The 14,371-nt window shown below is 40.3% G+C and overlaps 1 protein-coding gene across 1 annotated transcript in view; it reads right to left on the minus strand.

The window, feature by feature from the left end:
• Positions 1-680: 680 nt before the first annotated feature.
• Positions 681-14,371, minus strand: part of TRPC4 (transient receptor potential cation channel subfamily C member 4) — a 166,549-nt gene continuing 152,858 nt past the window's right edge. Inside the window, exons 9-11 of the mRNA XM_031684604.2 lie at positions 3,355-3,396; positions 3,140-3,229; positions 681-1,475 (exon numbers count right to left, since the gene is read on the minus strand). Coding sequence (XP_031540464.2) covers positions 762-1,475; positions 3,140-3,229; positions 3,355-3,396 — 846 coding nt within the window. The 3' untranslated portion in view covers positions 681-761. The remainder of the gene's footprint in view (positions 1,476-3,139; positions 3,230-3,354; positions 3,397-14,371) is intronic.

Genomic DNA, 14,371 nt, shown 5'->3' on the forward strand with positions numbered 1-14,371 from the left:
TGCAGATGAATCGGGAAAAAGGCATTAAAAAAACTTGAAGTGGAAAATTTTTCTGACCAAATACCATTAACAAATCGTCAGTCATCAACATTGATTAACACAAACATTTCTTTTACTTACTGAAAGGAAAACCGGGCAACCTAAAACTCTAGAAAGTATCCTTGGCTTCCATTTCAAGAGTTTGATCTGGGCTTGGTGAGAGGAGGCTTGCTCGCTTTGATTGTGCACAGTAATTATTTACATGCTCTTAAGAAATAATTGGATAACATCTGGGTTTTAAAGCCAAACTGTAGGGCTGAATGAAAAGTAACTGAAGGTGCAACCATCCCTAGAGACCCTAAAAAATTATGAAAAGCTCTAATATTTCAGCTACATTTTTTTTGCATATAAAAAACTTATGATAGGAGTCCTCTACCACATGTAATAGTTGCATTTGTTTAATTGAAAAAGAGAGCTAAAAAGTTCCTGTGGGTTATTGCAACAGTACAGGAATACAAGGTGTGTTTATTTATTAACCAAAAAAAAAAAAAAAAAAGTAAAACAAATTGTGAAAGCAAAAGCGGGCTACAAACAAGGGTTGTCGATAGCCTTTGCTTGATTTAAACATCACACGTTAATATACCACGGCTGATAAATGCTATGAAGTGTAAGTTAGCATTGGCTGATTTACTTTTAAACATCTCCCCCCACCCCGCACACACACACCCAAAGCACTATGGAAAATGTGCGTTGTGGATGATAAACGCTTCCTCCTTCCAGGTTCACAGTCTTGTGGTCACATAATCCTCGTGGGTGACCGTGTCTGTGGCCTCGTAGTCTAGACTCGAGTCCTTGTCCTTCGCGTGCTTCTCCTTTGGTATGATCGGAACCGTGTCCTCCACCACCACCTTATCCGACTCGAACGAACCCACTGCCCTGCTTGCCTGTAAACCCAGGGAGTCCGTGCTTCTCTCTCGATGATCTACTAATATACACTGTTCGCTGAGCCCGGGGATGTTCAGGTCACCCCGGGAAGCTAATCCTCGAGATTCCAGGGGGATATTTCTCTCCGGGGGTCCTTCGGCTTGCTGGCGAGCAACCCCTTCCGAAACGGAGAAGATTTGGTTTGCATGTTGCTCGGCAGCGTGGTGTTTTGATCGTCTGTGGAACAGCCCGAAGTTTTTAATATCGGTCACAAAATTGACTCTCCTCGGCTTCTCCCTCGGGGGCTCCTGCACCACGAGCGCCGAGCCATTGCTCATGTGTCTCTCGGAGGCGATGGCGGCCGATCGCGGGTGAATCAGGGTGGTTAAGTCGAAGAGGCTGAAGTTCTTTTTCTTGTCCTTGCTGCTGCCTTCGTTGTCACTCCTCTCATCGGAGTCGACGGAGTTAGAAGACTCCTTCATGCCCTGAGCAGACTGTACCGTGGAGAGTTTGCTTCCTCTTAGTAAGCCCAGGACCTCAAAGCGGAAACTAGAAATGTCTTGTTTGAGTTCCTAAGTGGAAAAAAAAAAAAAAGACAAAATTAGCTTGTGACCTAAATGAATAAACATTAGGAAACATCATGTGCTCCTTTCATATTATGGGTCTGACCTGTCTTCACCCACTTCTGAGAGCTAGGATTCCAGCCTGCTGGGGTTTCTGTTGAGAACTGTCAATTCTCTCACTGGTACTTGGATCATTTCTCTGTTGGAGTTCTGTAGTGACAAGGGACTTCCTAGGGTTGATGTAAAAAGAACCAGGAAGAATTTTCTTTTCCACCACTGTGTAGTGGAGTCTGTTGGTTTCTTTGTTGTTGGTCTTTTTTTAAGTGAATGTGTCTATTTTCTTAAGCTTTTGGGAGGAGGGGGTGGCAGGGGGAGGTAATTAAGGTTTTTTTTATTATTTATTTATAATGGAGGTACTGGGGATTGAACCTAGGACCTCCTGCATGATAAGCCTGCACTCTACTACTGAGCTATACCCACCCCTTCTCTTGTTGGGTGTCTTTCGGCCGACTATTTCACATCCTTTCTCTCCAAAATATTCATCTGCTTTCAAGTCATTTAAGTCTCTCAGGGATGCATTTTTTTAGAGATTTTTTTTTTTTTAAATATTGGCACACTTTGCTGTCCAAAGGAATGCCTAAAACAAAATAATGAAAGTGGAATCTGCCCTTCCAAGAGTTGGCAGTTACTTTCAATTGTTTACTATCCTGGAGTTGATTTTATCCCAACATCTGGGTCTGCCCCTACCCCATGGGAATTGATGCAGAACAGACAGCATTTCCTACATCCATCCCTTTATCTTTCTGGACAACTGAATTCTCAGTCCTAACCTGACAGTGGCCTTTGAGGTGGCCTTCTACCTCTAACCCGTCTCCCAAAGCACCATGAATCATTTAATGCCAAAATTTGGATGTTGTGGCCCCAAAGAACATTTTGGATCCTAGCCACCTTTCAGTCTGTGCTTTTAGTTTTGCAATTTATCTCTTTTTACCTAATTCGCTGCTTATATTTATTCTGTCAAGCCTGCTGTTTTTCTTTGTCAAAAGTCTCCAGTAAGGTATTTCATTTGCCTGTTTTTGCGTCTAAGATCTTATTGACTTCAGTCAATCTTCCAAAATCTCTAAAGACTCATGCAGAATAACAAGGGTATTTTACACACATGATATGAGCAAATGTATATTTCAGGTATTCCACCTGTCTTCTCTGATAGAATTTAAAAAAAAAAAACAAAACCGCAGGGAGAAAAACTATATTTAAAGTTACAGATAAGCTCAAACTTTAAATTTCTTGCTACCAAAGCCATGCAGAACAGAAAGAAGGTTTTTGTTGTCATTGTTTTCAGCACCTTGGTTACTAAATCAGACTGAAAGTTTAAGAGCTAAAGCTTCCTCAGTAGAGTGTGGCCGGGATCAGCAATCAGAATGCCACAGGCACTAGGATTTTTCTCTGCCTCCAGACGGGCCCCCTCCTTCTTTCAAATTAAGTATGTTTGAAAACAATGCACTTTGCAAAGAAATTTCACCACTTTTGTTTTTTTTGATAATTCAGTAGGGCTTTAATTTAAAAATCAGAAGACAGATGGAACACACGGCTAGCTCAGACTTTTAGTGTGCTGTTCCCGGTTCCATGCTCAGTGGAATCTGCATCTCAGTGATGAAGATGGAGGTGGTTACCTTAAAGTTCTCCTCAGTCAGGCCTTCTTCAGTTTTGGCGTCTCTAATCATAGCGGCGACATACCGCTTCACCAGGTTCCTCATAACTTCCTGAGGCATTTAAAAACAACAAAATTGATTTTCAGTGAATAAATATGACTTCTCTCTTGAGTCAGTTCTAAAGACGAGATTGTGCTTTATTTTAATGCAAGTTTCAAGACAGAAGAATAACTTACTTGATATTGGTGATGTCTTCTTAAATTATCAGCCGCTCGCCTCTGAAACAGAGAAGGGACATTTACTTTTCGGTTACAGTGATATTTTATCGTTCTGTAAAACAATTCCTTGTTCTTTTAATCAAGGATATTATTTTTCTCATTCCTCCAAAGTAGGAATTTTACTGGACAATGGACACACTAGAGAGCGTGCTTCATGTTGTTACAGAAAAGACAGGCCAGCCAAGAATCAAGCACCACTCAGAGGGTTGGAGTACTCAGATGTATTACGCCGGCGGGCTCAGAGGGGCTTCTGCTCCGAAGCTCTGAGCACCTCCAAGACGTGCACATGAGGTTTTATAGGGTTAATTACAAGTATGGGCTATTAGCCAATAAGGCTCAAACAACAAAAAGCAAGGAATCAGTACACTGAAGTTTATCAATTCGGAACAGATCACGTTATTGACACTTGTTGAGCTTGGATTTACGAGTTAGCTTGTTAGCCCAGTAAACTGACACTAAACCAGATTTACGAGTTAGCCCAGCAGAACTCAGATCAGTAATCCGACACTTGTTACACTTAGATTTGTGGTTTAGCTTGTTAGCCCAGGTGGGCTTTTCCTTCACAATGTGAATCCAAAGAATGATCCCAAAATGCAAGGTTATAATTCCTGAGGCATTTAATATACGTATGTTAACAATGATGGCAAGATTGTTCTTTTACTATAAAGCGATGGAGAGTTAAGTAATCATAGTTATATTAACTCTATCCCAAATCACTTACAATGATGCTAAGAAACCCAGATGGGACATCTCATATACAAAATGAATGTCAAATAAGAATAATTGATAGCATAAAAAGTTAGCATTATATGAAAGTCTTCATGAATATTAACATAGCAACATTAAGAATTGAGCCATGATACACAACGTGTAATCAGGAACACCGTTAGACAATAAACTCCCCAACACTTAATTTCAAGCACATGTACATTAACAGGAGATTGCTTTTTTTAATTAGATGGTTGAATTTAAAATCAAACCAAATCAAAGATTCTGTTCAAAGATAGTGTTGATTAAATTTTAATTTTTAAAAACAAATGTAAGTCCAAGCTGTCGTTCTGAAGAGGTCAGAATGGTTTGGGAGCAGAGCTGGAGTTAGTACAGAGCCGTGATTATGGAGGGCAGAATGGAGAGAGATGTTTAACGACTTTTTAAAAAATCCATTATAAATTGAGTTAAATAATAAAGAACACTAAAATTATATACTTGCAGATTTCACAAGTATTCTAAAGCTACTAGGAAAAAAGCTCTCATAATCCTAATTTTACACAAGTTGAAATAAATACCAGTATTGATTCTTAAGGAAGAAAATTGGGCAAAGCAATCTAAAATAAAAATATTTCTGTCACAAAGGAATGAATTTGGTAAACTGAGAAAGCAAAAGAGGTAACATATCTTGGGTTTAAACAAGTCTTTTGATCTTGTTCCTTACTAAATACTTAATCATAGGCTGATAAAATGGAATTTTGAAAAGGGCTGTGCGTACATCACTGTGAAATGATACTAGGAAAAAAATCAAATTCAAAAGAAACTCCTTTTTCTCTTTAGGGGAATAGGGGAAAATGACATTTTCACTGGCCATAAGAGTGGATTTGTGTTTCATGACTGTTAGTGACTTTTAGAAACAGATGAGACAGTGCTTAACTTTCTAAAGACCACTAATGATTTGAGTACATTCATTTTTACATGAATCTTAAGAAACAAATTTTCAATATGATTATGGTATTCATTAAAAGACTGAATACAAAATTAGAACATCTTGAAAAAAAATCGTGGGAATTTTACGACTGGGCCACAAGATGGAGATATGTGACCCTTATTGAGATCAGCTGAAATCCCAGACAAAGAGCACTTCTGGAAGGAAACAGGCCTTTGAGAACTTCTTAAGTTTTCTTTAAGTGAACACAAATACTAAAGCAGACCGTGTACTAGCTTCTTTGGCATTCTCGTGTAAATGTCATATAGGAGATCGTATTCCATGATTTAAGTAAATAAAAACTCGGAATTTAATACAGAATTTAGTCAACTTAATTTTTATCATCTTGAGGTTCTATAGCATTTCGCTAGTTTAGTCTTTGAAAAACCAATAAAAAATAGTCAACAGAAAGCAGTTTGAAGTCATGACAGAATTAGAAAATTATGAGCAATAAGTGAACATTATCATGATGCATTTTAGCATTCAAGAGATCACAAATTGTCTTGCCTTTGGTACAACCTTAGTCACATACAAATTTCAAAATTTGAAAACAAATATAAAAAGAGCAAAGATCACACTTTAAAAAATAATTCCAGGTTTTTTTTTTTAGGATAAAAAAATTTAAAACAAAATAGTCTGGCAGAAAGAACATAGAACAAGTTTGCTGTGATAACTTTCAAAAGTTATTCAATATCCACAGCCCAGGTTTAAGGCCAAGCTAATCTAGTTGCTTTTGCCAACCAGTTTGTTACCACACCTATATGGGGATACGACGGAACAAATTTTAGTCTTGTGAGTGAGGTTGTATCAGCCAACTGCACTTGAATCTCTTGAAAATAAGGATGGATGCGGTTAACCATCTTCTGAATGCTGAGAACAAAAATGAATGCAATGAAAAGAGTTTGGAGCAGAGAAAGTTTTACTGCAGGGCCAAGCAAGAGAACGGGTGGCTTGTGCTCAAAAACTCCGAACTCCCCAGTGGCTTGAGGGGGGTAGTTTTTACGGGCACAATTTGAGTTGAGGGCAACGGGGTTTGTGACTTCCTTCTGATCGGTTGTTGATGCTCCAGGACGCCTGTGCTCAGCCTGAAGTTACCATCCTCCACCTGGGTGGGGGCTTTAGTTCTGGCAGAGGAACTCAAAGATACTGTTATGTATATTTCTTCTGGAAGAACCAGGTCCCTGCCCCAGGGCTGCACTTTTGTTTCTCAACTGCTCCTCCTTTGTTTCTGTATTCCCCTGACTCTGCTAGCAGTTGTTTGAATCTGCCCTTCGGAACTCAGAGGAGGTCGTAGGAGGCTGAAGCCTTTTTCCTACAAACCAGAAACAGGGAACAGGGAACAGGGAACAGGTTTGTACGGGGACTGCCCCACATGGTCCTGCTCGGTTTGTCTTGCTCTGAGACTCGGTAAATCCTCCCTTTCCTCTTCCTAGCTTCTGGTGCTGTCTGCCAATCTCTGGTGTTCCTTGGCTTGCTCCTGTACAATTCCAGTGTCTACTTCCATGTTCATATGATGTTCTTCTTGTGTCACCTGGTCACGTTCGTATGAGGTCTCTACTCCAGTATGACCTCATTTTAACTAATCATATCTGCAAAGGCCCTATTTCCAAATAAGGTCATATTCTGAGGTGCTGGGAATTAGGAGTTCAAAATATCTTTTTTTTTATTTGTGAGGGAGACACAATTCAGTCCATAAGAGATGTACTCTTTGCAATAAACATAATGATAATTTTTGGCAATTGGTGACATCATTCAATATTATGTAATAGTGTGACCACCAACAATAACTAGCATGTTTGCAGCCTTTTTATTGGGGAAATTTCAGCTGAGCGTCAAAAAGATTTACAATCATAAGGGAAGGCATTACATCTTATAATTATCACGGGAAGTGACCAAGAACAGAATTGACTGATTTGCATTTATAAAAGTGTGAATGAAAAATGTTGCCTGCCATGTCAGTAACCAAAGGATGCTGCAGCCATCAAGCCTCTACAGCTGCCCCTTCCCCTCTGTGGTGGAGGATGGAGACCAATGGGTTGCTGGCTGCCAAGCCATCAGCCACTGCAGCCACCCCTAACGGTGCACCCTGAGGGGAAAGAACCGATACTGTCCCAGGATAGCTAAGGTGCATATCAAAGGAATGGTTTAAATGAGCCCTGATTCTTGCATCTTCCCACACAAAGGAAAGAGCTAAATTCATTAACTTGAGAACAAAACATAATTCTTAACTTTAAGGTTGTGCATTTTTATTCAGTTGACAAAAGTATTATAATAAAGGACATTTCATTAAAAAAAATCTAAGGGGAGAGGAGGTATTTAATCTTTTCAAGCTATTCAAATGTTAAACTTTAATTGATAAATGACCCTCCATGATTAGCGGTTCTCCAGCTTTACTAAAAAATAATAAACTGGGTGGAATTAGAGCACGGCAAACCTAGGTTAGAAGTAAAGACATTTTCTGTGAATGAGTTCATGTTTGCAACGTTACTGAGAAATTTGTGGAGCTGCATTTGGCAGCTTTTAAAGAAAGTAACTTAGGCTGTGATAACGAGCAGGACCCTGTGGGCTCCCCCGATCTGCCCCAGCCAACCCCGGCCTCCTGTTTATAGAAAAGCTGAAGTCTCCCAGGCCTCCCCGAGTCCCAGAAGAAGAGCAGGCTCCAGCAGTTGATGAGGACAAGCCTGCAGGCACTGGGGGAAGGCAAGGGCTCTCATCACCTACCAGTGGTTAAATGCAGTTGCTCCCCCATCTCCCTTTAGAACTTTCAGGGCTGAACAGAATCTTTGAAAATGTTTCTTTTTAGGGGGGGATGCTGGGTCCACCAGACTGCAGGCATTCTAATTAAAAGCAACTTTTCTTTTTGCTGCCCAGGCTGTTGCCCTTAGGATCATACTCCTGCCCCTCCCTCGAATAGAAACCAAATATTCTTAATCTAAGTCTCAGGAGGCAGCTGCAGAGAAGAAACAAGAACTGGTTAGAACCAGTGGAGCCCAAGATGGTGGTGGGTTTGACTTCCAGTGGACCTTGAGCCTCATTGTACGCTCATTATAATGTATCAGCATGCTGAGTGGCACACCCAGCGGTGCCATGACAGTTGACGATTGCCATGACAACAACGAGAAAAGCCCATACAACTTCCCTTAACCTGATGTCTAGGGTAAGTATTTTGGAGGGAACTGTGGCAGTTTTCTTGATGAATTACATTGGAAGTCTGGCACCGTGTGCAGAATATTCCTTGGCAAGGTGGCTGTCGACACAGGTGCCCAGGGCACACCTGGGCACCACATGAGCAGAGCTCTTGGTTTGCAAGTTCCTCTTGATTCATTAGGACAGGACAATGGCAGTATTCGGATCACAGGGCTAATGATAAAGGAAAAGACCAGCTAGCGAGACGCCTTTGCTGCCGCGAGGTAACTCCGCATTTCAGTGGACGTGTCAGGTTGCTTCAGAGCGGCAAGGGTTTTGCAGCTGTGAAAGGAAAGGCTGGGGGACCAGCTGTGACATTTTTCTCCCTCTTCATCTGTCCTTTTCTCCAGGGCCACCGTGTGAGGTGTCGGGCTCCCTTCAAGTACTGGCTCCTGCGGTCAATTGTCAGCGCCGCTTTCTCTCATAGCCACTCTGGCTTTGGTTTATCACTGGTTTTAAGCCCATGAATTATGCCTTTTATTCTCTGCTTTGCTCAGTGGCTCCCTTAGGGAGGCAGCTTGCTGTGTTCATCTTTTAAAAACAAGAAAAAAGGCAAGAGGCCATTCCAGGATGTGGTCCCTCTGTCACGACTGCAGCTGGGCTCGTCCACAGACGATTCTGCATATTGTTGTCTGTAACCTTGCTTTCTAAGCATATAAAAATAAGTGATGCAAAATGCTAAGGTCGCCTTGTCAAACCAAGTATTCAGGATCTCACTCTTGAAATACCAAGAAGAAATCCCTTCCTCCACGTCCCCACTTGGAAAAGAGAATTTAATTAAAAGGTCCCATCAGCAAATCTTACAGCAGTAAGTGAGGGATTGAGAGGTACTCGTGCGTGAGCACGGTCACGTCTGAAGATGCGTTAGGAGGTAGGCACACTGAAAGTCATGAAGATTAAGAAACTATGTATATTGATAATTATCATTTAAAATGACATCTGACCACATAATCCAGCAATCCCACTCCTGGGCCTACATCTGGAGGGAACTCTAATTTGAAAAGATACATGCACCCCAATGTTGATAGCAGTACTATTTACAATAATACCCAAGACATGGAAACGAGCTAAATGTCCATTGACAGATGGCTGGATAAAGAATTGTGATATATATACAATGGAATACTACTCAGCCATAAAAAGAATAAAATAATGCCATTTGCAGCAACATGGTTGGACCTGGAGAATGTCATTCTAAGTGAAGTAATTCAGAAAGAGAAAGAAAAATACCATATGATGTCACTCATATGTGGAATCTTAAAAACAAAACAAAAGACACAAATTAACCTATTTGCAAAACAGAAACAGACTCACAGGCATAGAAAACAAACTTATGGTTATCAGGGGGTAAAGCGGATGTGAGGGGATAAATTGGGAATTTGAGGTTTGCAGATACCAACTACTATGTATAAAACAGATAAACAACAAGTTTCTTCTGTATAGCCCAGGGAACTCTATTCAATATCTGGTAGCGACCTAGGGTAAAAAAGAATATGAAAACAAATACATGCATGTATGTATGTGTACGACTGAAACATTACGCTGTATGCCGGAAACTGATGCAACACTGTACACTGACTATGCTTAATTAAAAAAAAAAAAAGCAGATCACTAAGAAGTGGGGGGAAATGATGTCTGAAAGGCAAATCCTGTTATCATTTTCCTTTAGTAACAATCCACTCTCTGATCCTAATTCTCTTGCAGTGACTTAACTGAAAGTATTTCTGTGGCAACGGGGCAGGCGTGAGTGTCCCGCCTGGAGTCCCTTAACTGAGTGATGCTAAGTGACCCTAACAGAGAGAATGTTTCATGTTCTTCTCCCTTCGTGCTCAGGAGAAAACTAGAGAGTGGAAAACATAAAACTAAAGAAGTTAAAACCATTTTTCAGGACTTTGTCAAAAGACCTAGTATTTTTGGGTTCTGTATATTGCCCATTAATTTAAGCATTTTGTTTGGAAACCTGGTCTATGGTATTAAAAATGTTTCATATTAGTTGAAATTTTAGCCACATATTATTGCATTTGTCTCTTTTTACTTTAATTAAATGATCCAGACCTCTTGGGGAACAAACATTGGCTTTTAGTTTAAAAAGCTGAGCTAGATACCAATGCTTTTTTTAACAGGAGTTTATCTAATTAAAGTTACAAGCCGGAAATGCTTGTTGAGGTGGAGATCCCTGATGATTGTAGGACACGCTGAATTTTGCAAACCAGTGTTTTAATACTGAGAAGGATATTGACTGATGAAATGTGTTAAGCAAAAAATTCGACAAGCGATATAAAATGCCAGAAGCTAGAAAATGTTTCTTCTTTTGTTACTGAATTTTCAATAGGCTGCCTCTTTGGCGGGATTTTCATGATTTCCCAGACACAAGGCATTTCTCAATAATGAGTTTGCCTCCTACAATAAAGGTTTTGCTCAATAAAGCATTTCTGTTTTATTTATGCTCGCTCCCGTAAAGCGTTCCAAATGAAAGGTTCATTTACCTGGAACTCCCATCTCCCATAAAAGGAAGTCGAAAGTTAAAGAAAAAAAAAGTTAACGAGTTTTCAGGGCTAGCTGTCTCAGTATTATCCGGAAGCCATAAAGAGCAAGGTGAGATCACCGATGACGGCCAGTGCAATTAGCCCTGAGGAGTACTGGCTTCAGGCTTCCAGAGAGCAAGGGAGTGGGCACCAGCGTGACATTCAAGCAGCTGCTGGTGACAAGAGTCAGTGAATCACAAGTGGGAAGGTTTGCAGAAAGTGCCTCCAAGAACGTATAAACTGTACCTCTGGTTCCACTTCAGTTTTCTGCTTCAAAAATGTGGCATAAATATAAGCAAGTTGGGATGAGAGAAGGTAAGGCAGCCTGGTAAGGAGGTCCAGGAATCTCAGAGGCTGCTGGAAACAGTGGTAGGATCTGCAGAAGGTGCTGAGAAAAATCCAAAGATGGACCCACAACCTGGAAGGTATTGTTGCATTGTCATCAGACTCTTCAGGGAACCAAGACAGGACAATAGGAAGCACATTAGATGGGAAACAAAAGACTCAAGTTTTGTTTTTTGTTTCTATTTTCCCCCCAAGCTGAAACACTGGGCAAGGGAAACAAGCTCTTTGTTAAAGGACATGACTGAGCTAAATGATTTCTAAGCTCCTTTTGAAGTGTCATGCGATCTTTAAGTCATGCCTTGGTTATGCAAAGTGACTGTCATTGGTACTTCAAAGCCACCTTTTAGTTAATGGGCAAGTGTACATCTCCTTGTCTTCGTATGTCTACCCAGGGGCCATCAGCTGGATTAACCTAATTGAAAGGAATTCACAGCAAAATCGATTGCTTTCGGCATTATTTTCTTATGTACCTCCTCCTTTAATATTACAACCCTCAATCTACTTCTCATTTATCTTTTACTTTTCTTTATGAATACTTCCTGTTATTTATTTCCATTTACAGCCACGACGGATAAAACTCAACTGAAAGTATGCAAACCAAAATAGGCCCTCATTCTGGAAAAGGAGTCCAGATAACAAGTCCATTTATTGCCTTCAGTTTGGTTAGGTTGGTGATTGCCCAGCGCCTCAGCTTGGCAGAGAGGAGGGAGGACTGAGACGAAGGGGGACGAGAGAGATGACTCACAATGTTTATTTAGCTTTGTCATAGATTCCCAGAGCATGAAAGTATCCATTACCAAAAGTGAGCAGAATTCACACGGCTAGGGAAAAAGGAATGGTTTGAGGTCACAATTCATCGTGACTCCTCTTTCTAAGCCTCAGTTTGGATCTAAATATTCAAAGTTGGAGCTAGAGACTTAAAAAGAAATTTGGTTTTTTGACCAGTAGTATATGAGAAAGCTCTTTAACTTATGCCATTTACCCTTTGAATGGTTGCTTGCATGGGAAGCCCAAATCAATGTTAAGCTCCTCTTCGTATCTAAGAAATGATGGTAACAAGATTCTTAAAAATATGTTAACAGTGGGAGGATGCTGGGGGCGCGGGAGGGAGAGCTAGAAGTCAAACTCTTAGAGTGGTCCTCCATTATTTTGGTGGTAGCACAGATGGATCTCTTAAAATATTAGAGCAGGGCCCTACATTTTGTTACAAGTTCCATGGTATCTTAAAACCCAAGATTCCTTCTGCAATTACCTAAAATGTAAATATTAAAGGCAAATGTCTTTTGGGTGTGGCATTTATTTTTTAGACCCAGAAACCCTTCTTAAATTGAAATACTCCTATGAGAGATAGTATGATAAGCTAGTGTAATAATTAATACTTTTTTCAAGGATTGAGTAAATAAATTTCTGACGAAGTTAAGAATAAGATGAGAAAAAGGACAAAGCTATTTTGATGGGGAAGGGAGTAAGCCAACCTGGCTTCTCTGAAACCCTTTCCTGTCTATCTCAAGGACGACATCAATTATTTGTCACACTGGTCTCATAGCATCTTGAATATAAATATATGGTAATGTTAAATATGTCATGTAACATGTATTATGGTAATACGCTCTCATGTCCTTGTCTCCCACATTAGAAATGATGTCCTCGAGGATGGAAGCTATGCCTCTGTACCGCCTCGCACTCCAGCTCCCACTCAGTTACTGGCAGGTGGAACACTACCATGATTGCTTATTAAACCCAAGTCATTCCATTTATTTTATGCTCATTTTACTAAGTTGAACTAATTTTTTAAGAGTGAAATCAAACATTTGGAGTAAAATAATTTCACCCATTCTAAGGTCAGTGATAAAGTCTATAAATGAGGATGAGGACTGCACGAGAAGGTTGCATTATACTCTGACTTGGGTTTCTAACATCAGATATACGCCCGCACTTCCAGGTTCATGGAGAGACAGTTTATAAGAAAGAACATAAGAGCCTTGCCTAACCACCTCTCTGTTTGCTATACTTTCTTGCCAGTCAATTTGTCTTTAGATTAAAATTGTACTGAGGTGACAGGACCATCAAGGCCATTTTCAGGAGAGAGAGCCCCATTCGATGCTGGTAGCAATGCTGGTGGGTGATGGAGTTAACGAATAAAAATCATCTCTAACAGCATAACTAGATCATAAACTAAGTCAAATAAAATGAGTGAATTAATTTTTTAATGGGGATACTGGGGATTGAACCCAGGACCTTGTGCATGCTAAGCATGCACTGTACCACTGAGCTATACCCTCCCCCCCAAATAAATTAATTTTTAATTAAATAACTAATATTACTTAGTGATTCTAATATAAAGGCATATTAGAATACTTCCAAAGCAACTTCTCTGAGAAGGTCCAAGTGATGAATGAATGTTAGGGTGGTAATTCCCTAAACATCACTAGGAGAACTTTGAAAATTAGGGAACTGAGTGAGAAAGAAATGAAGAATGACCTATCCCAGATCAGTGGGTTGGCTGGAACAAAGCGTTACCTCTTTTGTTGGAATTGCCTCAACTCTTGCTTTCTAATTTGAAAGACATTGTCATGGGAAGTATGATCTTCCAGTAGAACAGAGGCACGGCTCTGAGTGGTCTTAATATTTTTTTAAAACCACAACTTCTTGGCATTTAACATGATTGAAAGTAGAAGCAAGACATTGAGCAATTGAACCTATTCTGGAATCACTGTTCTTGTATACGGCACAGCATTTTCAAGTTATAAACTTTGTTCAATCATTTAGTTGAGGCATTTTAATCAAACATTCTATGCTCTGCTCAGAGACCTATATTAGGCAGTGAGAATAGAAGGTGACTGAAACAGACCCCTTCCTTCCAATCCAGAGAGAGAAACAGACAATGAGAAAGTCATGTCACAAGTGCCCAGAAGCTGGAATTCTGAATAGAGCCCTGAGTTAAGGGTCTACAAGAGAATGTGCTAATTCCCTGAGCCCTGACTGGTGGGGCTGGGAGACGCCTGTGTGAAGCGTGCTTCCTCTTAAAATCACAGTGGCTGCCCTCAGTGGAGGATATGGGTTTGGGAAGCCCTAGTTAATCCCAGTTAACCAGGCAGTTTCTTAGACAAGGTAGCTGTGCAGTAAATGTTCACTGAATGCAACCAGGAGGAACCAAAAGGCTAAAACGCAAAAAATATTCAGTAAGGAATCCAAACAGACTCAAGTACACAGTTTAAACAAA

This window comes from Vicugna pacos, chromosome 14 (assembly GCF_048564905.1).
Source record: "Vicugna pacos chromosome 14, VicPac4, whole genome shotgun sequence".
NCBI classification, from domain to species: domain Eukaryota; kingdom Metazoa; phylum Chordata; class Mammalia; order Artiodactyla; family Camelidae; genus Vicugna; species Vicugna pacos.